This window comes from Macaca nemestrina, chromosome 2 (genome assembly GCF_043159975.1).
Source record: "Macaca nemestrina isolate mMacNem1 chromosome 2, mMacNem.hap1, whole genome shotgun sequence".
In the NCBI taxonomy this organism is placed as follows: Eukaryota; Metazoa; Chordata; class Mammalia; order Primates; family Cercopithecidae; genus Macaca; species Macaca nemestrina.
In genome coordinates, this window is record NC_092126.1 from 155550531 (window position 1) to 155574913 (window position 24383).

At 56.1% G+C, this 24383-nt stretch overlaps 1 protein-coding gene across 1 annotated transcript; it reads left to right on the forward strand.

The window, feature by feature from the left end:
* Nucleotides 1–9841: 9841 nt before the first annotated feature.
* LOC105477795 (DnaJ heat shock protein family (Hsp40) member B8) lies at nucleotides 9842–10874 on the forward strand. Its single transcript, XM_011734584.2, has one exon. The coding sequence runs from the start codon at nucleotides 10061–10063 to the stop codon at nucleotides 10757–10759; it is 699 nt and encodes a 232-aa protein (XP_011732886.1). The 5' UTR covers nucleotides 9842–10060; the 3' UTR covers nucleotides 10760–10874.
* The last annotated feature ends 13509 nt before the right edge of the window (nucleotides 10875–24383 follow it).

Below are 24383 nucleotides of genomic sequence, written 5' to 3' on the forward strand. Positions count from 1 at the left end.
ACACACACACACACACTCCACCAGCCCTGACACCAGCCCATCCTGCTTCCTCACCTTGGACGGCATGGCCTGTCCCCTCTCCATTGTGCCAGCCTCCTCCTGGGCCTCCCAGCCTCCAGACCCATGCCCTGCACTCTGTCTCTTCTTCCTACAGGTGAGGCCACCACAGGGGCCTTTCTTAACCTCTTAATTATGAAATATTTCAGTTATCTAAAAATATAGCTAATAATATAAGCAACACCATGGTAGTCTTGGTATTGATTTTCTATGCTGCATCACAAACTGCCACACACCTAGCCCCTTGAAACCACACGTGTTTGGTATCCCACGGTTTCCATGGGTCAGGATCCCAGGCGTAGCTCAGTCGCAGCCTCTGCCCAGGGCCTCGCCAGGCTGCAGTCCACCTGCCGACCAGGGCTGGCTTCTCATCAGAGGCTCAACTAGGAAGGGATCTGCAACCCAGCCCCTCCAGGTTACTGGCAGACCTCATCTCCCTGCAGCTGTAGGGGTCTCGGCAGCTCACTCCTGCACAGAGCACAGCTGACGGAGGCGTCGAGAACTGGTGAAGCACGGCCCGATAACATTCCCCCGCCTTGCGTATGCTATTGGCTGCACACAGGTCACGCTCCTGCTCACTCTCCAGGGCACAAACTCCAGGAGTTAGGACAGTGGAGGCAGCGTCAAGTCCCTTTGACACCCTCCCCAGCCCAGCTTAAGGAGGGAAACACCACGGAGATCATAGAACTCTCCTGACCTTGTTGTCCCCTTTCCCCGCCTCCAGAGATAGCCAGGGCTTCATTTTCCCATGCATGTTGTTATACTTTTACTCTAGGTGTATAAATCCTTAATGCATTATTCTGCATGTTTGTATGTTTTTTATAAACGGTGTCACAATGATGCTTTCAATGACTGGCTTGTGTTGCTCACTGCTGTGCTGGGGCTGCTCCTCCATGCTCACATATGGAGTCGGTTCCTTCGTTCTCACTGTAGTGTCATAGTCCGCTGTGCAGCTGTAACACAATGTATTTGCTCATTCTGCTTAAGATGGATATTTCAGTCATGCCTGCCTGTTGCCACCATAAACAGTGCAGCAGTGAGTGTTCTTGTCTCTATTCCCACGTGTGAGGGTTTCCCTGGGGGTATAAGCCTTAGAAGTGCAATTACTGGGACAAGAGACTTCACATTCACGTCTACAAGAGGAGGCCAAAAGGCCAGGCCTTGTGGCTCACGCCTGTAATCCTAGCACTTTGGGAGGCCGAGGTGTGAGGATCACTTGAGGCCAGGAATTCGGGACCAACCTGGGTAACATAGTGAAACCCCATCTCTCCAGAAAAATACAAAAAATTAGCCAGGCATGGTGGTGCACACCTGTAGTCCCAGCTACCCAGGAGGCAGAGGTGGGAGGATCACCTGAGCTTGGGAGGTCGAGGCTGTAGTGAGCTGTGATTATGCCACTGCCCTCCAGCCTAGGTGACAGAGTGAGACCCCATCTAAAAAATGAAAAAAAAAAAAAAAAAAAAGAAGGCCAAAGGATTTTCCAAGTTGGTTGTTCCAATGTATGTTCCCACCAGCAGGGTGTGGGAATTTCAGTTGCTCCATTTCCTTGTCAACACTTGGCAATGTCAAACTGACATTTTTACCAATTTCTTGGGTATAAAACTGAATCTCATTGCTGCTGAGGGATCTTTCTAGAACATACTACAGATTCCATCCTCCCCTTGCTTTAAATCTTCTCAAGGTCTCCCCCTCCCAGGACACAATCCATGCTCTGTGGCCTGGCGTATGAGCCCTGCCTGGTGTAGCCCCTGCCCCTTTCTGGGCTCTATTCCCATCATCCCTTCAGTCCCAGCTGCAGTCGACTACAGATGCCTGCTCTTTCCACTGAGCCACAGAGCCTGGTGCATGCTGTTGCCTTTGCATGGAACCACTCCCATGTTACAAGGCTTCTGCTTTATTAAGAAATAAATCACCAAACAGGTCACCTGTGTGTTTTAAATATTCACATTGAAGACATTAATGCCTTTGGTGCATCAAAAAGACATTGCATTATAATTGTGCTTGTCAAATGATAATTTCAGGGTTTAGAACAGAGTTCTCAACCTCGCTGCTGTTGACATTTGGGGCTGCATGATTCTTTGTGGTGGAGGCTGTCCTGTGCACTAGACAGGGATGCTCAGCAGAAGCCCTGCCTGGCCTCCACCCAGGAGATGCCAGTAGCAACTCCTCCAGTCATTGCCAAATGTCCCCTGGGGAGGGAGGACTGTCCCTGTTGAGAACCACTGATTTAGGAGATGAAATCCTCATGCGCCCAGGACAGGGTGGTCTGCAAATGGGCACATGATCATAGCCATGTGATGAACACCTTCTTCCCACCTTGAAATGTTCCATGACTGAACGAACTACCTCCCTGGGGAAGGATGTCCAGTGTCGACATCCAAGAGCCTTCATGTGTGTGAGGCTGACCCTGCTGGAACCTCCCTCTCCAAGTGCTGCCAAGGTGTCACCTCCTCTGACCAGCCTTCCCAGACACCCCAGACAGTGTCACCTCTCCTTCCAGCGAGTGTTGCAGCTGCATTCGCACATTGGTGTGTGTCTGCTCCTTCTCCCAGAGCCTGGGGTTGGGAGTTCCCTGCGTGGGAGGACAGGGGTGATGCTGCTGAATTCAACTGTTTCCAGCCCCCACTCAGACCAGCGCAGGGAAGAATTGTGAATCTGAATTGTTGGCTACATAGGAGCTGCCCAGGCCCTTTGCTAGCTGACCTAGTAAAACCCAGATGTGCCCTGGGCTCCAGGAAGCAGGCCTGACTTGGGTCATGGGAGGGCCCAGGCTGAGAGAGGCATGAGGCAGCCAGATCTCCCAGTGAGGGACAGCAGGGCCCACACTTTTGGAGACACAGCAGGGCTACAGGCCTCATGGAGGGCCTGTGTGCACATGTGGGACCGTGTGTACAGGTGTGCTCACATGCATAGGGGCATGGGTGTCTCAGCATGCCTGTGGAGGTGTGGGGCACCCAATCTGACCTCCCTAAGAGCCCCAGCTTCCTGTAAGCCCCCATCTTGCTTTGTTTTCCCTCATGGCATCTATGACACCTGCCATCATGCTAAATGTTCATGCATTATCACTTTCTCCTATCTCCCCAACTGCATGTCAGTATCATAAGGGCAAGGCTCTGTCTAGTGCCTTCACTGACATATGGACCCCCAGACCCAGGGGAGCGCCTGGCACACGGCATGTGTGTGGACGAGTCCTCAGGAAACATGTGTGGGTGGCTGGCTGGCTGGGTGTGTGAGTGACTGGGTGTGTGGGTGGCTGGGTGGCTGGGTGGCTGGGTGGCTGAGTGGGTGGGTGGCTGGGTGGTCAGGCAGGTGGGCGGCCGGGCGTGTAGGTGGCCGGGGGCTGGGTGGCTGGGCGTGTGGGTGGCTGGGTGGCTGGGTGGCTAGGTGGGTGGGTAGGTGGGTGGATTGATGGGTAGGTGCATGAGGAGATGGGTGGCTATCTGCTGGTGTAGATGTGTGCATATGCATGCACGCCTTTACTCTGGAAGATACTTCAGGCTTTTTTGTTCTACAAAAAAGACCCAGGAAACTCCACACCCCAGAAACTGCAGAGCCCTGTGGGTGAATGGAGAGGCTCTGGGGTTTGGATCCTCCTGGAGGCTTCGAGTAACTGAGAAACTCAGGGTCACAGCCCTGCCTAGGGTTGCTCCATGCCAGGGGAACTGGGAGCTGGGACCCTTGAGGAGGGGAGCTACCCTAACTGGTTGAAGCAACTTGGAACTCAGAAGGCCCCACAAATGATGCCTTCACTCAGGCAGTAAATCCCTACTTGGGGCTAGATCTGAGCCTCCAGAGACCACATGGGCCACCACCAGGAAGGGTATACTTGGGTTGGGATGGCAGGGAAGGAATCTGGGGAACCCACTGGGCACCTGTCATCACTGGCTTGGAGGACTGGGCAGGAAGGCTGCCTGAAGAGGTCTGAGAGCTGAGCTGAGATCGCCCTGGCACCACTGGGGAGGATGTGAGCTCACTGACCCTTCTATGGTTGCGTAGCCCACTACCTTCCCACCCCATCGGCCACCAATCTGCATGTGAGCCTGCATGTAAGCCTGACCATGGGGCTGTCTGCCTATCATACCTTCCAATGGTTCACCAGGCAGGCTGCCCTTTCATCTGTCTCTGCCCACCCATTATCAACACTGCCAGGATGCCAACACATGCACACACAGCTCCTTCTCCATTCTGACCTTCCCACAGTAACCCTGTGAGAGGGGACCATCATTACTTCCCTTTTACAGATGAGATGAGGATGCTGGGGCACAGCCAGGTTATATGACTTCCCCAAGGACACATGGCTGGGGAGTGGCAGTGCTGGGGTTGGAGCCCAGGCTGTGTCACCTGACAGGCTGAGCTCTTCCCCACTGTGGGATCTGCCCCTTAGCCCGTCTGTCTGTCCATCCGCCCATCCACTCTGTGGCTGCCCACTATTCAGCCCCTTCACTCACCTGCCACTCTGTCCATCCAGCCGCCCGTCCATCCATCCATCGCTGTCGCCCATCCATCCTGGAGCTAATGCAGTTAGAGGACCAGGGGCCCTGAGGGGAGAGAAGGCCCCAAACTGCCCATCTGGCCGGGCCAGGGTGGCCGGGGGTGGGGTGGGCTGCCCAGGCCAGGCAGGGCTGCAGGGGGCTGGAGGGAATTAGCTGAGTGACTGCCAGGATCATCTAATTAGGAACTCTAGTGATAAGCAGATAGGATCGGGGGTGATTAGAATCCTTTTAAAAAGCCACTCCATTAATTACAGAGACAGAGAGGGGCCTCTGGCTGCTCCGAATACCAATTGGCTGCTTAATCGGCTCCATCAGCTCGCCCCGGGGAGACCTTCCTGGTACTGCTGTGTGACCTTGGGTATGCTCTGCCCTCTCTGGGCCTCGCTTGGTTGCTGAAGGTCCTTCTCTCCCTGGCCATGGCTCGGGGTTGGCTTTAGGGTGGGCCTGAGATGAGGGACATGGGACATCAGAGGCCAGGAAGGCTAGGCTGGCTCCCCGGAGAGGACAAAGCCCTAAAAGCATCCCCTGGTGAATGGGGACAGAGAGGCTTGAAGAGGGAAGGTGGCCTGACAGCATCGAGGGTGGACCATGTGGGGCCTGAGTGTGCACTCACACCTGTGTGTCCCTGTCCCTCCAGCAGGCCCCATGGAGGCCTCAGAGCCCCTGCTGCTCCCCCTTGGCTCCCCAAACGCTGGCGTGGAAGGAGACTAGCCTGAACCCTTTGTAGAAGGGAAATTCCTCTGCACGCTGCCCAGCTCCACGGTCCACAGCAGCCTTCATGGGGAGCTCCCCACAGGGGCCTCCATCTCAGGATGCCATTGATGGTGAGGGGCGGGATCTGTTCCCAGGTGACACACCTGTTCCTGTAAGTCCTACCAAGTGGTCTGTTCTGTGTGCCCTAAGACAGCCCTGAATGGGCAGCAGTGAGGGGGTCTCCAGGCCTGTCTCCATCCTGGCTGACTCCCACAGACCCATCCCAGGAACAGGGGTCGGAGCAGGGCAGTGGCTGGAAGAAAGTTCCCCTGGGAGTACAGTGCAGACCAGAGCCAGAGTCTCCAACAAGGCAGGGAGGGCCGGGACGGGGAGGCGGCCACAGGATTCTCAGATGCCTTGTTATGCTAGGTCCCTTGTCTCTTAACATTGTTGTCACCACCCCCTCCCCCACTGTCCTGATTCCATCATCATGGAAACTTCAGGCTTCACCTTTGCAATGTCAGGCCACCAATACCCTCAGCAGTGTCACCATCACCATCAACACCACAGTGTCCCGTCCCCATCTCCTCTACCACCGCCACCATCCCCACTATCACTATCATCTCCGTCACCGTCACCATGGTGCTGTCCACCCGTGTCAGCGTTGTGTCACCACCACATCACTGTCACCACACTTCCTCCACCTCCATCTCCACCCACCATCCCACCTGCGACATCACCTTATCAGCACTGCCATCTCTACCGCCGCCAGTACCACCACTCCCACCGCCTTCGCCATCACCACCGTCATCGCCTCCTCTATCACCACCACTGGGTCTGCCTCAGCCAGACCCACCACTGTCTCTAATTAGACTGCCACCACCACCACCGCCACCACCACTGCCCCTCCAATGCCTCCCTGATGCCACCATCTGCTTCCTCACTGGTATCCTCACACCCACCTCCACCACTACCACCAACTTCATCTGAGCTGCCATCACCCTCACAGTACAAAGCCCTCAAATGCGTACCAAGGAGGAGGACATTTACTACAAGCTGCACCCTGAACAGTCTGGGACCAGCGGTCAGGGAACAAGGAATTGAGATGGTCACCTGCAGCTTCCAGGTGAGCAGCTCTCTAGAGCTTGCCTGGGAGCTGCTGAGGAGCTCATGGTATTCCAGGAAGCCCCCCATCCATGCCTCAGCCTGTGGCTTGGAAGCAGGGGCTTCGCAGAAGATTGCCCTGAGCTGTTGCAAAGCTTTCCATTGTCACCTGCCTGCAACGGCCTCTCTTTTCCACTCTCCAAATCTCGTGTAATGGTAGGCTCTAACCTGGAACTATACTGGTGACAGGATTCTGGAAAATCCCTCAGATTTCTCCAGGATGCAAGGAGACCATAGAAGAGGTTGGTGTAATGCCAAGTTAGCAACAGAAAATACAGAGCCCCACATGTCAGTGCCATTACCATCGCCATCGGCATTCATATCAGTATTTCCACCACTGCGTCCTTCTCACCACTCAGCACCCCCCTCTACCATTGCCTCTTCCACAACCACCCTCACCACCATCCTCCATTAATAGCACAATTCCTGCCTCCTACCCCATCACCACCACTGGTGACCCCGGCACCAGCAGCACCGACACTGCTCCCAGCAAAGCCATCGTTACCATCCCCGGTCAGTCCCGCCATTAGCATCTGGCATATGTTGGAGAACTGCTCACTCCCTCTTCCCCATGGGAATCTCAGGCCTCTCTCCTTATTGCCCTGAGATTTGCAGAACCTTCCTGAAGGAAACATTCTTTGCCCCACAGATGCTGGCCTTGACCATGGGATGCAGCAAGAGTGCCACACATCATGGACCAACAGAAGCTTTCAGAGGCAGCACGTTCCTGCTGGCTCTGAGTGGCACCCTCATGAGAGAAGAGTGTGTGGGTCAGAGCTGCTCCTCCAGCCTGGGACCCGTAGTGAGAAGCTATGGGAGGCGGGGCCCTGGCAACTGCCTGCAGGCACCAGGGAGCGAAGTCGGGGGAACCAGATGCTTGTCGTGAACGTCGTGAACCACTGAGAGGTGAAAGCTGTCACTGTGGCAGAGCCAAAAAGATACAACCTCTGCTACTTCCACCATCTTCACCTTCATCGTCACCATTACTGTCACCACTGCCAACCACACCAAGGGCTCACTAGGAGCCATTCCCATCACCTCCTCATCATACCTGCACCATCACTGCCAACCACAACACAGGCTCACTATTACCATCTCCTCTGGCATGACCATCCCCACCACCACTACCATCATCAGTTACTCTCCAGCACAAATCTTGCTGCTGTCACCACCAGCATCACCATCACCATGACCAAGTCCAGCATCACCCATAATTACTCTCCCCCTCACCCCCACCTATGACCACTACCTCCACACCAACACTGCTACCATGGTCACCTCTACTATTTAATGACACCTTATCCATCTCCATGGACACCCACCGTGCCTCTCCCCACGGGCACCACAGTCAACAGCAGCGCCTCTCCCACTGCCACCGCCATCATGGAGAACTGGGCAGGGCAAGCATCTTTCTCCTGCCCCAGTGGGCAAGCCTGCAAGGGACAGCAGGTGCTAACTAGTAACAGAGACATAGTGACAAAAATCCAGCCACAGAGATAAAGAACCAGGTTCATCTGTAGCTACATCCAGTAGAGAAGTTCTGCTCTTCAACTCCTCTGCCAAGCCACATGTGTCAGCAGGTGTAGGTGGGTGGATGCCCGGCACGGGGGGTGAGTCATGCTCTTGATAAGCTGCATGGAGAGACAGCGATGGTCACTGGAGGCTGGGTTTGCAAAGTGTCTCTACAGTCTGTCTCCATCCCTCCTGGCATTTGGGATTGGTTAGAACATACTATCCCCTGCTAGGAGCCTGAAACCTAGCACCCATGAGCATTGGAAGAAAAGAGAAAGAGAGAGGGAGGATAATAGAAAGGGATAAAGACTAGAAAAAGGAAGAGGAGAAAGAAGGGAGGAATGAAGGAAGGAAGGAGGAAGGAAAAATGCCAGGAGTGAAGAAGGGAGGGAAGGGAGAAGGGGGAAGGGAGGGAGGGAAGAAGGAAGGAAAGAAGGAAGGAGAAAGGGAGGAAGGAAGAGGAAAGAAGGAAGGAAAAAAGGGAGGTAGGGAGGAAGAAAGGAGGGAAGGAGTGGGAAAGGGAGGAAGGGAGGAGGGAAGGAAGGAAGGGAAGGGAAGGGAAAGGAAGAGGGAGGGAGGAAGGAAAGAAGGAAGGAAGGAAGGAAGGGAGGAAGGAAGGAAGGAAAGAAAGCAGGCAGGTTATCTTTAGTTAAGACTTGGTGACCCCAAACATCTAGGCTCTTTATTGGTGTGGTTAGTAGGTGGTTTAGCATGGTTTTGATCTTAACTGGAGTGGGGTGAGGTGAAGGTAGGAACAGATATTAATCAGTATTGTGAATTGCTGTTTCTATATATGATCCAACACCAGAACAAGAATTAAAGGAATATAAAATGCCTAAGAATATTTGGTTACCTCACTCACCTGATTCGTTTTCTAGGGCTGTTACAAATTATTACAAACTGGGTAGCTTAAAACAAAATAAATCTCTTCCCCCCAGTTCTGGAGGCCAGGGATCTGAAATCGAGGTGTTAGCAGGGCTGCACTCCCTCTGGAGGCTGCAGAGAGAGCCCTCCTGGCCCCCAGCTTCTGGCTGCATCAGTGTCCACCTCCTATAAGGACATGTGTCACTGGATTTAGGGCCACTTAGATAATCCAAGATGATCTCATCTCAACATCCTTAATTTAATTACATCCGAAAAGATCCTTTTTCCAAATAAGCTCACATTCAGAGGTTCCAAGGATTAGGACAGGAACATATCTTTTTGGGGGCCACCATTCAACCTGCTACACTCAGTAATCAATATTTATCATCAATCCCTATTTTTCTTACCAGAATTGAGTGGAACGCTTCTTTGGATTTGCTGTCCGCTGCAGCCTTGGCCCTGGTTTCACATCCCCTCCCTCACTGACTCGCTGTGTTACCTTGAGCACTGCGTGTCTCTGAGCCTCGTTCATCCAAGTGTTTACCGATGGCCCTCGTATGCCAGCCACTGTCCTAGACAGGGACAGACTTTCCTGCCTTTGTGGAGCTTACTGCGGAAGACCTGGCCAGATAATGGGCACGAGAAAAGCAGACTCTTTTCCCTACCCCAGCCTGCCTGAATCCCACCTTGGCCTCCTCTTGCCTTAGCCGCTGCCTAGCCATCGGCAGAGTGGATATACCCAGAAGGCCCTCGCCCACCTCCCCCACCACGGCCACGGACCTTTGTCACCCACCAAGGCTAGAATCTCATGGCCAATCCTGCCTCTGCCCTTTGGCTCCTGGGGCTCAGCTCACACCACCTGAGTCACAGAGCATCCCGTTCCCACCCGCCGCTATGGCCGCCTCAGTGACAGGGGCAGGCCCATATGCCCAGCTTTGCCTGGTGCAGAGCTGGGGGCGGGGGTAGGCCACGCCCTGAGAGCTGATGTCATAAAGGGAGCTCTGGAGGGCAGCCCACCCTGACCTGGCCCCACAGCGGCAGTGTCCCTCCCCTCCCCCCACCCCTCTCAGTGGGGGCCCCTCCAGTCCCTGAGAACTGGTACTATGAAAAGGTGAACTCCCCAGCAGAATCTTGCCTGGAGCCTGAGGAGTCCAGCCAGGCCCCTGCTGAAGGGCCCCAGACCACCGGCCACCTCTCTCCACCGTCCATCTGACCAGCTGGGCCCCTGAGCCCACCTGGCCTCCACGTCCCCTCTCCTCTCACCCACACCCCTGGCCATGGCTAACTACTACGAAGTGCTGGGCGTGCAGGCCAGCGCTTCCCCGGAGGACATCAAGAAAGCCTACCGCAAGCTGGCCCTTCGCTGGCACCCTGACAAGAACCCCGACAACAAGGAGGAAGCTGAGAAGAAGTTCAAGCAGGTGTCTGAGGCCTACGAGGTCCTGTCCGACTCCAAGAAGCGCTCCCTGTACGACCGCGCGGGCTGTGACAGCTGGCGGGCTGGCGGCGGGGCCAGCACGCCCTACGGCAGCCCCTTTGACACTGGCTACACCTTCCGTAACCCTGAGGACATCTTCCGGGAGTTTTTCGGTGGCCTGGACCCCTTCTCCTTTGAGTTCTGGGACAGCCCATTCAACAGTGACCGTGGTGGCCGGGGCCATGGCCTGCGGGGGGCCTTCTCGGCGGGCTTTGGAGAGTTCCCAGCCTTCATGGAGGCCTTCTCATCCTTCAACACGCTGGGCCGCAGCGGGGGCAGCCACACCACCTTCTCATCCACTTCCTTCGGGGGCTCCGGCTCTGGCAGCTCGGGGTTCAAGTCGGTGATGTCGTCCACCGAGATGATCAATGGCCACAAGGTCACCACCAAGCGCATCGTGGAGAACGGGCAGGAGCGTGTGGAGGTGGAGGAAGATGGGCAGCTCAAGTCGGTGACTGTGAATGGCAAGGAGCAGCTCAAATGGATGGATAGCAAGTAGGCGCCGGCCACCTGGCTCTGCCTTCCTTCTGTCACCACCATGAACGGGGCAGCAAACACATGGGGCCGCAGACATAGCCCGATGGTTAATAAATGTGCCAAGTGAGTTCATGGAACAGCTTGCCCAGCTTTGTGGGGATGTGGGGCCAGCTCCAGCCTAGTGGACATGAAGGAGGGTGTGGATGCTGCCTCCAGGGCCTGCGCTGTTTCCATCAGGAAGCCAGGGGTGGTTCTGCATGGGGGTCTGTCATCTCTCCTGTGCCCACCATCTGGGTTGACAAATAACGTGGCTGCCCTGTCCTGATTACCTCAAACCCAACCCTGACCTGTATCCATTCTCTACTGCTGGCCCCTGCCATCTGCACAGGCCTTGCTGTTCCAGTTCTCAGGCTTCCCCTTTCTACCCACCCACATAGGTTCTTCCTGGGACAGCTGTGCCAAACTCACGTTCAATCGCATTGCCTGGTGGCTTTAAACCAGGCTCCCCCGCTCTAAGCATAAGGACTGCATGTCTCATCCTCACCATGAGGGCCTGGTGGCCTGGGCCCACCCATCTGCCTCTGGCCCTCTGCCTCTGACCTCCCACCGTGCTGGCTTCCCCAGTTGTTCCACTGCACCACACACCCTGCAGCCCCAGGGCCTTTCTACAGGCTGCGCTCCCTGGTGAGTGCCCACTCATCTTCAGGCCTGGCATCCATGGGTGGGGGCAGGATCCCAGGGAGCAGATCTCAGCCATGTGGAGCCAGAGCTTTCCCCAAGTCAGAGCCAGGCTGACCCCTTCAGAGGGTGAGTGAGCTCCACGTCATGGGAGGGTGCCTGTGCTAAAAAGGAAAGGGGACTCTGTTCTGATGACCTGAGTCCTACCGAGTGCCAATCTTTAAAAAGTATGCATTTTTAAAATAACATTTTACTTTGAGGCTGGGTGCGGGTGGCTCACGCCTGTAATCCCAGCACTTTAGGAGGCTGAGGCGGGCGGATCACGAGGTCAGGAGTTCGAGACCAGCCTGGCCAACATGGTGAAACCCCATCTGTACTAAAAATAAAAAAATATATATATAAATTAGCTGGGCATAGTGGTGAGTGCCTGTAACCACAGCTACTCCAGAGGCTGAGGCAGGAGAATTGTTTAAACCCAGGAGGCGGAGGTTGCAGTGAGCTGAGATTATGCTACTGTACTCCAGCCTGGGCAACAGAGCAAGACTCTGCCTCAAAAAAAGTAACATTTTACTTTGAAACAATCTCAAACTCACAGATGTGTCAGGCACTATTAATTGGATGCAATTCAAGAAATATTGATTGAGCACCTGTTAGATACTGGAGATACAGCTAGGAACAAAACAGGCAGACCCCTACCCTCATGCGGTTAGTATTCTAGTTGAGGGAGACAGATGAGAAACAGGTGTGCAGAACATGGTCCCCACTAGCAATGAATGCCGGAGAGGAAATGGGCAGGTGAGCTGACTGAGAAGGGGGCTCAGGGAGTGGGCAGGGGAGTGCTGAGTCACTCAACACCCAACAGAGTGGCCTCGCCGGACACGGTGGCTCACGCCTGTAATCCCAACACTTTGGGAGGCCAAGGCGGGTGGATCACGAGGTCAGGAGATCGAGACCATCCTGGCTAACATGGTAAAACCCCGTCTCTACTAAAAATACAAAAAAATTAGCCGGGCGTGGTGGCGGGCACCTGTAGTCCCAGCTACTCGGGAGGCTGAGGCAGGAGAATGGCGTGAACCCGGGAGGCGGAGCTTGCAGTGAGTCGAGATCATGCCACTGCACTCCAGCCTGGGCGACACAGGGAGACTCTGTCTCAAAAACAAAACAAAACAAAACAACACACACAAAAAAAACAGAGTGGCCTCCATTTCTGAGGGGGTGACATCTATCAGGAACTGGAATGAAGGTGAGGCACTGGACCATGAGGCTATCTGGGGAAAAAGCGTTCTGGGCAGAGGGAACAGCAAGTGCAAAAGCCTGGGGCAGGAACAGGGCTGCCCCTGTTTGGAGAACAGCAAGAAGGCCAGGAAGGTGGCTATGCATGGTTCCATTCAATGCCCACAACTGTCCACAACCCTCCCAGACAGGGGTCATTGACCCCACATTATCCAAGAGGAAACTAAGGTCTGGAGAGGAGAGAGTCACACAGCTGGCAAGTGGCTGTGCTAGAATATCACCCCAGGTGTTGACTCCAAAGGACCTGCCTTTAAAATGGTGGTGATGATGATGATGCTGGCAGTGACAGCCCAGGGAGACGCGCTTAAGTGCTTGAGTGCGTCTATATAAAGGACCAGCAGGTGGCAATTCCTTGTTCCTTGGGGTTGGAATAGAAGCCAAAAAGGAGGTGATTCCAGGTTTGAGGGTTAAAGGATGGTCAGTGACAGGGTCTCTGGCTCCCTGGCTGCGGCAGGGAGGTGTGGCATGGCCACAGAAGGTGTCCTGAGCACCAACTGGACTAGGCTCTGGTCAGATTTTGCTCACTTCTGCATCCCAACTCCCAGCCCAGCTCATGGCATCTAGTAGGTGCCCAATAAATGATATATAATGAAAGAAGGGAGGAGCACTGTGCCAGGGAAGAGTGGGAACCAAGGACCATGCTCAGAGGACACTCTCTGGAGCTCAGGACAGGAGAAGACACTGGGAGGCCTTTAACCTAGAGGGGAGGGTGAGGCTCGATTGAATAAGGGGAACACCCAGTGAAGAACTCATCCCATTTCCAGATGCAGAGTTGGTCTGAGGGGCACTCACGAGGGATGCAGAGGCGGGGAGGTGGCCTGCTGCTTTTCTCCAAGGGGAGCCTGCTGAAGGCCTCTTCCAGGAAGCCAAGGGGCATCACCCCAAGATCTTTAGGGCTTTAAAAGCCCCCTTGGCTTCTGCATGTGTCTTGGCTTAGAGGACACAGTCGGCAACTTAGCGCTGTGGCTGTATCTTGAGGCTCAGGCCAAGCTGCAGCTCCCTGGGTTCTGCCTCTGAGAGCCCTGGGACAAGCCGGCAGCTGGAGGTCCCCTAACCACGTTACAGGCAGGGCAGGAGAGCCCCGTGACACACAAAAGGTCAAACCCCAGCTCCCAGTCCTTCCCTGGGACTAACTTCATCAAAGCCCCCACTACAGCATTAACCACCTGACCTCTGTCCCCGCCGACTTGCTAATTTCACCAATTACTGGCCAGCTGTGGCTGCGTCAAGTGGGCCTGCTTAGCACAGGCAGCTGCTGAGCAAATCCAGTTACAGCCCGGCAGCCCAGGAGGCCACAGTCCTGGCGCTGGGTGCACAGCAGAAACCTGGGTGCTGGCACGGCACTGGTCCCCAAACACCCCAGGACTCCTGGCTCTCTGCTTCCTTCTTGTCACCCAGCCTCACACCTGGAGCTGGCACCTGCTCTCTCCAATGCAAATCCAACACGGCATCCCCTGCTCAAATGCCTGCGGGGCCCCAGTCACTGACCCGCCCAGCCGAGCATGTGACACCTGGCGGAATCCCTGTGTCCACCCTTAGCCCCACTTTACAGACAGAGAAGCTGAAGCCTGGCAGCTTGAGTGACTTCCTCAGGAGCACATCTGGGGTAGAGTCCAACCCCCAGGCGGCACTCACTGCCTGGGGCCTGCCCCACAGCACTGCCGGCTCCGGGCCCTTTCTGCTGCGGCATCACGCTGTTGCCCCTGCCTGGGCCGCCCTTCCCATCTCCTTCGGCTTGTTAAAGTCATCCCTGGAGGCCCCTACTCTGTGTCACTTTCTTGAGGAGGCCTTGCTAAGCTGCGCTGCTGCAGCAGGCCATTCTGGCCTTTCCCAGAGCCTCTTCTAGGCTGGGCTGTGTGTCTAGAGGCCAAGTCTGAAGCAGCGAGGTGTCCTGGGAGCCATTTTCAGAGCCAGATGGGGCAGTGAGAGGTCCGGGAGCCACTTTCAGAGCTGCGCAGGGCAGCCGGGGGTCTGGGAGCCACTTTCAGAGCTGGGCTGAGGCTGGCCGCGCCCTGTGCAGTGGCATGCTGAGCGGAGTCCGCTGAGGTTCCTCTGCTGCCCCAGGGTTCAGCAGGGGGGCAGGGGACACCGCAGAGGGTAGCTCCCCACGAAGATGATGGCTGTGTCCCAGTTGGGTCATTGTCGTCCACTGGACATCACGCCAGCCTCCTCCCCGGCCTCCTCCCTTCCCTCTTTCATCCCATTTTTATCCCAGCAGCCAGAAGGGTCCTGTGAAAGCCTGAGTTTTTCGGAACACTCAGGAGTGGAGGCTGCAGTCCCCATGGCGGCCCTCAGGACCTTCCCCAGCCGGCACAGTGACGGCCCCGGCTTCCCCATCATTCTTTGCTCCAGCCCCCTGGCCTCCTCCCCTTCCTACTCACACTGGCTTGTTCCTGCCCGGGGCCTCTGAGCTGGCCGTGACCTCTACCCAGAGTCCTCCTCCGGATCTCACGCAGCCCTCCCTCGCCTCAGATCCAGGCGCACCTCCCTGCTCTCTCCTGCTCTCTGTGCTCTGGCCCCACCCTGCCTCCCACCTCCAGCTTTCGAACATGCTGACCCCATTGCCTGGGACCCACAGCCCACCCAGCGAACACCACCAGATGCTGCTTCCTTGGGAGGTCTCATACTGGGGCAGGTCTCCACCTTCTTCACCCTCCATTCCTGGGTCCGCACATTCTGTGAGGGCCCTGGCTGTCTGAAGGGACCAAAAGGCTGTGGGGGAGGGAGTGGATGAGATGGCATCTAAGCTGGAGCATTTTGCAAGTTAGGGTGTCAAGGCCCTGGGAGATGCACTGGGCTTGCAGAGCAGGTGGGGAGCCAGGTCTGTGGCCTCTCAGCCACGAAGAGCTGGTTTACTCAAATGGCCTTGGTCCCTAAGGCCTGGCCGGTCAGGGATTGCCCACCGGGGCTTAGGCTTCTGCATGGACTGGGTGGGCAGGTACAGTGTTCTCAGCCTACTGCAGAACCTCCCCCACGCCTTGCACCGAGCCAAGCAAGAGATATGGCTGTTCACCCCCATTTTGCAGATGCAGAAACTGAGGCTCAGAGGACGAGAGATGTGGTCAAGGTCACAGGGCCACAGTGGGAACCAGTTCTGCCCCCCTCTTCCTCTCCCTCTGCACTGGGCCTGGGGCGGGTGGGTGGGGCGCAGGCAGCCTCCTGCCCGCCTTCCCTCCCTCTGGCCGGTCGATGTTATCGCAGCTGATTTAATTTCAAAGACGGATTGAGCTGCGGAGGGAGGGAGAGTGGCTAATCGCAGCCGCCATCTGCCCCGTTGTCATGGGGATGGGCTCCCAGCAATTGTGCGGGGCAGACCCAGATAAGGGCACCAAGTGGGCTGGAGGGGATTGTGGTGGGCGGGACGGGGAGGGCAGGAGAACTGGGAGCAACGAGACACGGTGACAGAGACAGGGAGAGACACAGAAGGAAGGGGAGATTGGGATTCCGGGGACCCAGGGACCATAGAGACACAGAGATGCCAAGGAGCCAGGGAGATAGCTTGAGGTGCCCAGGTGAGGGGTGGAGACAGAGCCCCTGGAGGGGGCTGGGGGAGGGTGTGAGACGGCTGCCTTCCCGCCTCACTGCCCACCCGGCCCCAGGTGGCCCGCCTGCCCCCTCTCCCCCGGCAGCCTGCCACTGAGTGGGAGATTCTCCTCTTGTCTGCTGGGGAAGGGTCTTGGTAGGGAGTTCAGGCCTCCCCAGTCTGCCCACTCTGCCATGCCAGGGTCACAGACCTCACGGCCCCTCCCTGGCTGGACAGGGTCCCAAGCTCCGCTCAGAGCTGGGGTGTCTGCTGCTTCCAATGAGAACTCCCAGGGTCCTTGATCTGGCTTTTACAACAATCATGCCATCAAGATCTGCCAATACAGACTTCATCTTGTGGATGGAGGGTGGCACTGAGCACCTGCATTGGGCTTTGTCCACCCACTGTCATCTGTCTTCCAGGCAGCCCTACCCGGTGGGCATCCTTATGCCCATTTCACAGGACAGAGTCGTCTGACCCCTCCCAGAACAGGTGCCCGGAACAAGAGCCCCCATCTAACTTATGCCAGCAAGCATTTATCATGACCTCTGTGTGCTGGGACTTGGGAAGCTGCCAGGAGACAGCAGAGAAGGAGGCAAGACGTCTGGTCTCTGCTCTGCCAGCCACCACTACTCAGAACCCTTCACCAGGCTGGGGCTGGCAGGCCTCAGCCCTGCCCTTCCACCTTTGCAGATGCTGTTTCTCCCCGGAGCGACTCCCTGCCACCTGCACTAACCTCACTGCCACCCTGCCTATTCCCCCCTACAGCCTGGTTCTGCCCGCCTTGTACCCACCAGGAGCTAGCTTGAGGCCCTGGGAGGTGGGCTCTGCTCGCGGCTCTGTTCCCAGCTCACAACGTGGGCCTCAAAATACAGGCTATTAATCAGGGCTACACCTCTACTGGCAACCTCAGCATACGACTGGGACTCAGACTTCAGGTCTGCACAGCATCGTCCACTGGATGCCTCCCTGGTGGCCCCCGGGCTCTGCAGATGCTCAGTTTCCAACGCACCCGATCCCTGCCCCAGCCTCCTCCCTGGGCCCTGGGCACCAGCACCAGCCTGCCAGAGGCGGCCTTCCAGGGCCCGAGCCATCCTCTGACCTGGGCACATCCCCACCAGCCTTCAGAAAATGCCAAGGTGCTCTGCTTCTTGCTGAGGGCATGGATCATTCATCATTATGAGTCTGAAGTCCAAATTCCACAGAGTGGCTCGCAGGAAAATATTAAAATCCCCTCCAAGGCCTTCAGGACAAATTCAGACTGCCCACTGTGTCCGCAGGTGGACGCCTCCACACTCCTCACCAAGATCCTGGACAAAGTCCAAACCCCAGTTGGGACCCACAGGCTCGCATGGGGTCCAACCTCTTCTCCAGCCTCGTCGTTTACAACCTCCCACCTCTCTTTTACCGTGAATGGGCTATTTTTGTGTTTGTTTAATTGTGGTAAAATACCCACAATATGATTTCCCATTTCACCGTTTTGATGTGGACAACTAAGAGGCATGAAGCACATTGGCACAGCTCTGTTGCCCTCACCGTCATTCGTCTCAGGACTCTCCTCTTCCCAAATGGAAACAGTCCTCACTCAACTCTAACTCCGCACCCCCCAGCTCCTGGTGCCCCCCGTTCCACTCTCTGTCTCTGTGAAGCGGACTACTCCAGGGACCTCAGGGGCCTAGGGGCTGGGACAAGGGTGGGGGCAGCCCCCCTGCTTCCTGCTGCCTCTGAGGCCATGCTTGGGCTTTGCTTGGGTCCCTCCTCACCCCAGTATGTCCTCTCTTTTGCAATTCTCTTTCACTGTCTTTTGGGTTTTTCAGAAAAGGAGCCTGCAATCATCTTCTATTGCTTCTGTGGAAAATTACTACAAACTTTGTGATTTAAAGCAACCCAAATTTACTGTCCTACAGTTCTAGAAGCCAGAAGTCCCAAATGTGTCTCCTTGGGCTAAAATCAAGGTGTCTTCCTCCTGAGGTCTCCAAGGGAAGACCCGTCTCCTGGCCTTTTCCAACCCAGAGGCCACCTGCATTCCTTGGCTGGTGGTCCCTTCCCTCATCTTCAAAGCCAGAGGCACAGCATCCTCCAGTCTCCCTTCCTGACTCCGACCCTTCTCTTTCCTCTTGTAAGTGCCCTTGGGATTACATCTAGGGCCCACCTGGATGATCATGTATAGTCTTCTTGTCTCAAGATCCTTCACTCAGTCGCATCTGCAAAGTCCCTTTTGCAATCTAAGGGAACACGCAGGTTCTGGGGATGAGGACGAAGACATCTTTGTGGGGAGGGGACATTGTTCCACCCACCACAGAGCCTGCAGAGAGGAGAGGTGGTCTCCTCACAGGGCTGGACAGAGGGGCCGTTGAGAGTCCAGCTCAAGGCCACCTACTCCTCAAATGGCCTCCTGCCTGGGGGACCTATATTCCAGGTTGCTCAGGGAGGGGCACTCGAATGCCTGGACCCCTGGGCAGGACCTGCTCCTAGGGCCCGTCCCTGAAGGGGAGCCTCCTGGGGAGGAGGTAGATTGTGTCTGGGATGCAGAGCAAAGAAGTAGAGACCAGGAGGCTAGGGCTGAGAGGCAGGGCTGGGAGGAGGCCCGTGTGGCAGGAGCTTGGCAGCAGGACCTGGGAGGTGGGATATGGGGTCAGGGCTGTGGGTTCCTGAGCAGAGGAGCCAGTGCCTTCATGTGGCCAAGGCTGGGAGGGTGCAGGACCTGCTCAGCCCCCTTGCTGGAGACCTCAGGTTTGTCCCTGCCTCTCTCTGGGACTGGCTTTCTCTGTCTGTCAAAGCCCTCTCTCTCCCCTGGCTCTGGAGACACTCCCAGCTGTTCCTCCCCAAGGCTGTGTCCCTTGTCCCAGAGCCCTGGCTGTGGCATCTCGTCCATCTAGAGGCATTAGTCACCCTTCAGTTTAACCCTGGGAATGGTCTGGGTCTGGGTCCCCAGGAGGGCCCAGGATCACAGCTCAGAGCAGAGGAGGCAGAGGGGCAGCTGGCTCCTGGGGACCCAGGATGCAGACAGAGATGTGGGTCCACAGGTGGTTTTGTTTTGTTTTAAGAAAAGATATGATCACAGCCTCCATCAGCATCTCAGAGGGGTCCGGGACTCACCAAAGGTCGAGTATGACCTCAGGCGACATTGCTGAGCGTCCCTCCCCATCCCTGGGGCCATGTCCCCGGGCCCGACACTCCCTGGCTCGGTGGGGTGTGGCCTGGGGACAGGCCTGCCCTTCATGGGGCTTGGGAGCACGGGTGCTGGGCAGCGCGGGGCTGGGGCCGCCTGCCCGCCAACCACACTGCGCTGTCACACCCCAAAGCAGGAACCTGGCACCGCCAGCCACTCAAGCCCCCGGGCGCCGTGGTTATGCCTGCGGTCACCCGAGCAGCCGGTCAGGAAACCCCTGGGGTCGTGGGGTTCTGGGGTGGTGGTGAGGGCACGAGTCTCCTTCAGGTTCCTGGGTCGCTGCTGGCTTTGGCCACCTCCCACCACTTTGAGCCTCGCCATACTGACGCAGCCATCCCCCAGCCACTCGGCTTCCCTCCCAGGAGCGTCCCTTCAACGCTTCCCTGTCAAGGCCCACTGGAGCTGGGTGTTTTCTGCAGCCTGCGGTTCCGCTGTTTCTCCCTCCCTGGGATCCCAGAAACAAGTCCTTCTCCACCTGCAGGTTCCTGAATATCTTCATCTGGCATTCAAGTTGCCTGGGTCTGGGCCCAGCTCTTGAGTGCAGGGACAGTTTCTGATCTGCCCCTAGTTTGCCCAGCAGAGAGCGGGGCTCAGATGAGCATGAAGCTGACTGGAGAAAGCTCTGCCCTTTGCGGCTAAAGGAGATCCGGCTGGTGGCCCCAGAATTCCTGTGGCCATAGGAGAGGGAGGAGCCAGTCCAGCATGGCCCTGCTGTGCTGCCGAGTCCCCCCGGCTCTCCCACAGCGTGGCTGTGGCATGGCCCCCCACCTGTGTGGCTCTGGAGCTGGGCCCTTCCATGCATCCCTCTAGGAAAGGCAGGCGGGAGCCGTAATTGCAAGAGACTGATTCTCATACTTGCTGTACATTTATATTTGATTAAAAAGGTAATCAGTAATTGGGCTTATTGATCCACTGTCAGCTGCCAGCTAGGCAGGGCTGGCTGTGGAACTGTCCCCCAGGAGAGTGGCCATGCTTCTCTCTGAACTGGGTCAGTGGTGCCAGCTCTGCTCACACCAGCTCGGCCACTGATTTTGCGGCCTACCATGGGCTGGATTCCCTAGCAGCTGGCAGACACTAGTGGAGTGTCACTACTGCTCACTGCAGGGGCTGCCCCAGGGGATGGGGTGGGGGTCAGCCCTCTCCAGGCAGCCGCCTCCAGGTGGGGCATTGCCTCCCAGTCTGGTCTCTGCCTTGGGCTCCATGCGATGGATCTACCAGGCAGTGTCCTGCATGCTCCGCCCTGGATGGCCCCTCTCTCCCTATGCCTCACACGCACTTGGCATCTTCCTCTCCAAAGCCAATCCCATCTCATGTCCCTTCCCAGGTGCCTGGGAGTCATCCTGAATGCCCCCTCTCAGACACCACATCCTGTGGGGTCTCCCTCCAGGCCCTCTGCCCCTGCCCTGCTCAGAGCCTCCATCACTGCCCACCTGAAGGCAGTGAGGAAGCAGGAGCAGCTCGGGGCAGCATTCCCTGTGGGGAGCACAGCTAGTTGCAAAGGCCCTGGGGCAGAAGTGCTCCTGAAAAGAAAAGCATCCCCTGAGCCAAACAGGTGAGGAGGTGTAGAAGAGGTGGTAGGGGCTAGACCATGTCAGAAGACTCATGGGCCCTTTGAAGGGCTGTGTTCCTTGTGGAGGAGATGGGCAGCCATTGGAAGGTTGAGGGTGGAGGAGGAGCTGGCCTCTGGTCTTTCTGGACTGCTCTGGCTGCTGCATGGAGGAGACTCCTGGGGTCCAGGAGGAGGCTGCAGTTGCTCTCCTGGGGCTAGAGGATGGCGGCGTGGGGAGGCACAGCAGTGCAGGTGGAGATTGGGAGGCTCCATCTGGAAGGTGAACTGATGAGGCTTACTGGTGGATCGGATGTAGGGGCGAGGGACAGGAGTCAAGGATGGCCCCAAGGTTGCTGGTAGGACATGTTGTGGTTGCTGCTCACAGGGGTTGCAGAAGATCGTGCAGGGAGCAGGTGCCTGGAGGGAAGTCCCATGCATCACAGGGCAGGCTGAGTTTGAGATGTGACAGGCAGCCATGTAAGAAATGCCCTGTGAATTTGGCTTCGGGAGAAAAGTCAGAACCAGAAACATGTACTCGAGATTTATCAGCTTATAGCATGGTATTAAGGGGATGAGAGTGGACAAGATCACCCAGAGAGTGAACAGAGACAAGGAAAGATCCAAGGACATTCGGAGGCCAAAGAGAGGAGGAGAGGCCAGCAGGAGGCGGGAAGGAACGGGCCCCCATCTCAGCTCACCCCACCATTCCTCGTCCCATCGGTACCAGTTAGCTTTCTCTGGCTACAAGGGACAGACTTCAACCCCAGCCAGATTCAGTTAAAAGGGAGGAGGAACGCTATTGAATGGGTACAAGCTGAGCCAAAGGAAGAAGAAATCACAGGGGTATGGTGAGGCCAGGAGCCCAGGCAGTCCTGGATTGAAGGATGGTCTCCTTAGGTTGCTGCCATTGGAACAGATCAGCCCCCCATTTCCCTTCCTTACATAAATCTGCTCAACGGTCTGTCAGCCATGCTGGTGTGGAGGAAGGTGACCACCGTCACTAGCATCACCACCATCATCCCTGTCATCACCACCGTCATCCCCTCAGCCACCTCCCACACCACTGTTTCCACTGCCCTTGCATGTCGCCACCACCACCGTCACCTCCACCTCCACCAACACACCCTCATGGTTCATAACCATGCCAACACTACCCCTGCCCTGCCATCACCATCACTACTGTCACCAACACTCCAGACACCATCACCGAGCAAGATTTGAGTGTCCACTACATGACTGGCAAAACGTTGGATTTTGTTGACACCATAATGAAGATCGCTCCTACCTTCAAGTGGGTTACAGTCTAGTGAAGGAAATAGATTTGACTCAAATAGTCACAACAATAGTTGTGAAACTATGACTCAAATATGACCACAGGAGGCAGAGGGGAAGATGAGAAGAACTGCCCTGAGAACAAGCTGTCAAGATCTGAAAGGGAGCAGGGGTGATCCTGGAGAGGAGCATGTGGCAGGCAGAGGGCCTGCACCTGCACAGTCCCCACAGCAGGAGGGACAGGTGACGCCAGGGCTGGAGAAGGCCACTGTGGTTGGTGGGTGGTGGCAGGCACTGGGCTGTCAGGGACCAGATGGTGCAGAGGCTGTAGGAGTGTTGTCACCTGGATGCCAGGAGCAATGGGAAATTACGGGCTTGAAGCAAGGTGGCACTATTGGATTTGCACTGTGAAAAGATCATTCCGGCAGCCATGTGGAGAAAGGATGACAAGGTCAGCATGGCAGCAGGGACCAGTTAGGAGGAGTTCCATTCATGCAGGAAGGTGGCTATGGGGGAGATAGACAGAAGAGGATGGACTCAACACTTCTTTGAGAAGTGAGATCCCAGAGGTTGTGGTGATAGGTCAGAATCTGACTAAAGGGAAGGGACAGTTGAGGCAGACTGCCAGGTATTTGGTCCGAGCATCAGAATGAATGGTGGGGCTGTCCACTGAGATAGGGAAGGAGAAAAAGGACCGTGTTCAGAGAAAGAGCATGAGCTCAGGTTTGGACCTGCTAGGAACAAGGTGCCCTTGAGACCCCCAGGATATTTCAACGGGCAGTTGGAGCAGTGGTCCGGGCTCAGAGAGGAGCTCAGGTTTGAGAACACATTTCAGGGTCATTTGCATATAAGGAGTCAGTGACAGCTGGAGTGCACAAGGCCACTTAGGAATAGCCAGGCAACAGGGCCGGGAATCCTGTCCTTAGAGCCCAGCCGGGGAGGAGGGCCCTTCAGAGGAGACAGAGCAGGGGTCTCTGGAGGTTGGGACCGCCGGGAAGAAAACTAGCTTGGGGGGTACACCTGGGAGCCAGGAGGGGAGGGTGTTTCAAGAAGAAGGGAGTGTTAAACCACGCTGACCACTGCAAAGAGGGTCAGGAGTGACAGATGAGGCTTCAAGAACATTAGTTGGTTCTGGCAACACAGAGGACGTTGTTGACCATTGTGGAAGCTGCTTTTGTGGAGTGAGGTGGCAGCGATCAGACTGGGGTGGGAGTGGGGGTCCAAGGGAATGGGACTGCAAACATGGACAGCCCTGTCCAAGTGCTGGGAGAGGGAGCTGAGAAGTGCAGACAGGTGGGCCAGAAGCGGCCATGGCACCAGTCGGGCTGAGCTGAGCTGAGCTGTGCTGTGGTGCCAGCCTCGGGCCACACGCTCCTCTGTGTCCTGCACTTTCTGTGGACACACAGGCTTGATCCGATTCAGGCGTTAGGCCTTGGCAGGAACCTGCATAGGCAGATGTGCCTCCCGCAGCGGCACTCAGGGACACCTCGGGTCCACCCGCACCCTTTTGGTGAGGTCGAGAATGACCACTGGTTCAGGGCTTCCAAGCCAGGCCCATCTGTGATAAAGTCCCCATCAGCTTCTCACTGATGACTTTGGTGGTCAGTGGTGATTATGCCTAGTTCATCATGAGGGGTTGTGACGTGGTGACATCATCCCTCCTTTCTTTTTTATTCATGAGCTAGCATTTTCCTAAAGAGAGCTTCCCTTGTTAATTAGTTACTCTGAGAAATAGTTCGTACAAGAAATGCATGATCGCTGGCCATTCTTTCCTTTTGTTTTACCATTTCTGGAATGATGAGGTGGTTTCCAGCATACCCAATGTTGATCAGTGAGGTCTGAGCTCCATTGGGAACACATGGGTTTTTAGCATCTTTGCTCTCTTTCCATCTATTGACATTTTCTGACATTCAAGGTATCTGCTCTCTGGCCTGAGTGGAAGCCCCTGCAAGCAGCTCCCACATTCTCTTTTCGTGGTTCCATGGTCTCTGATGGCTGCCCTTGTGTCTATAAGATGCTCCAGGTTCGTGTTGAATATGTCCTGACTCAGACCTGGTGCCTTTGAGTGGGACATGGTATTTAGAGACCATAGGAGTGGAGAACTGAGAGGGGCCTGGGAATGGAGAGGAGGAAAAGGAAGATGTGAACACTGCCGTCTG

Bases quoted from the DNA above. Each gene is read 5' to 3' on its own strand.
- LOC105477795 (XM_011734584.2), top strand. From the start codon at position 10,061: ATGGCTAACTACTACGAAGTGCTGGGCGTGCAGGCCAGCGCTTCCCCG.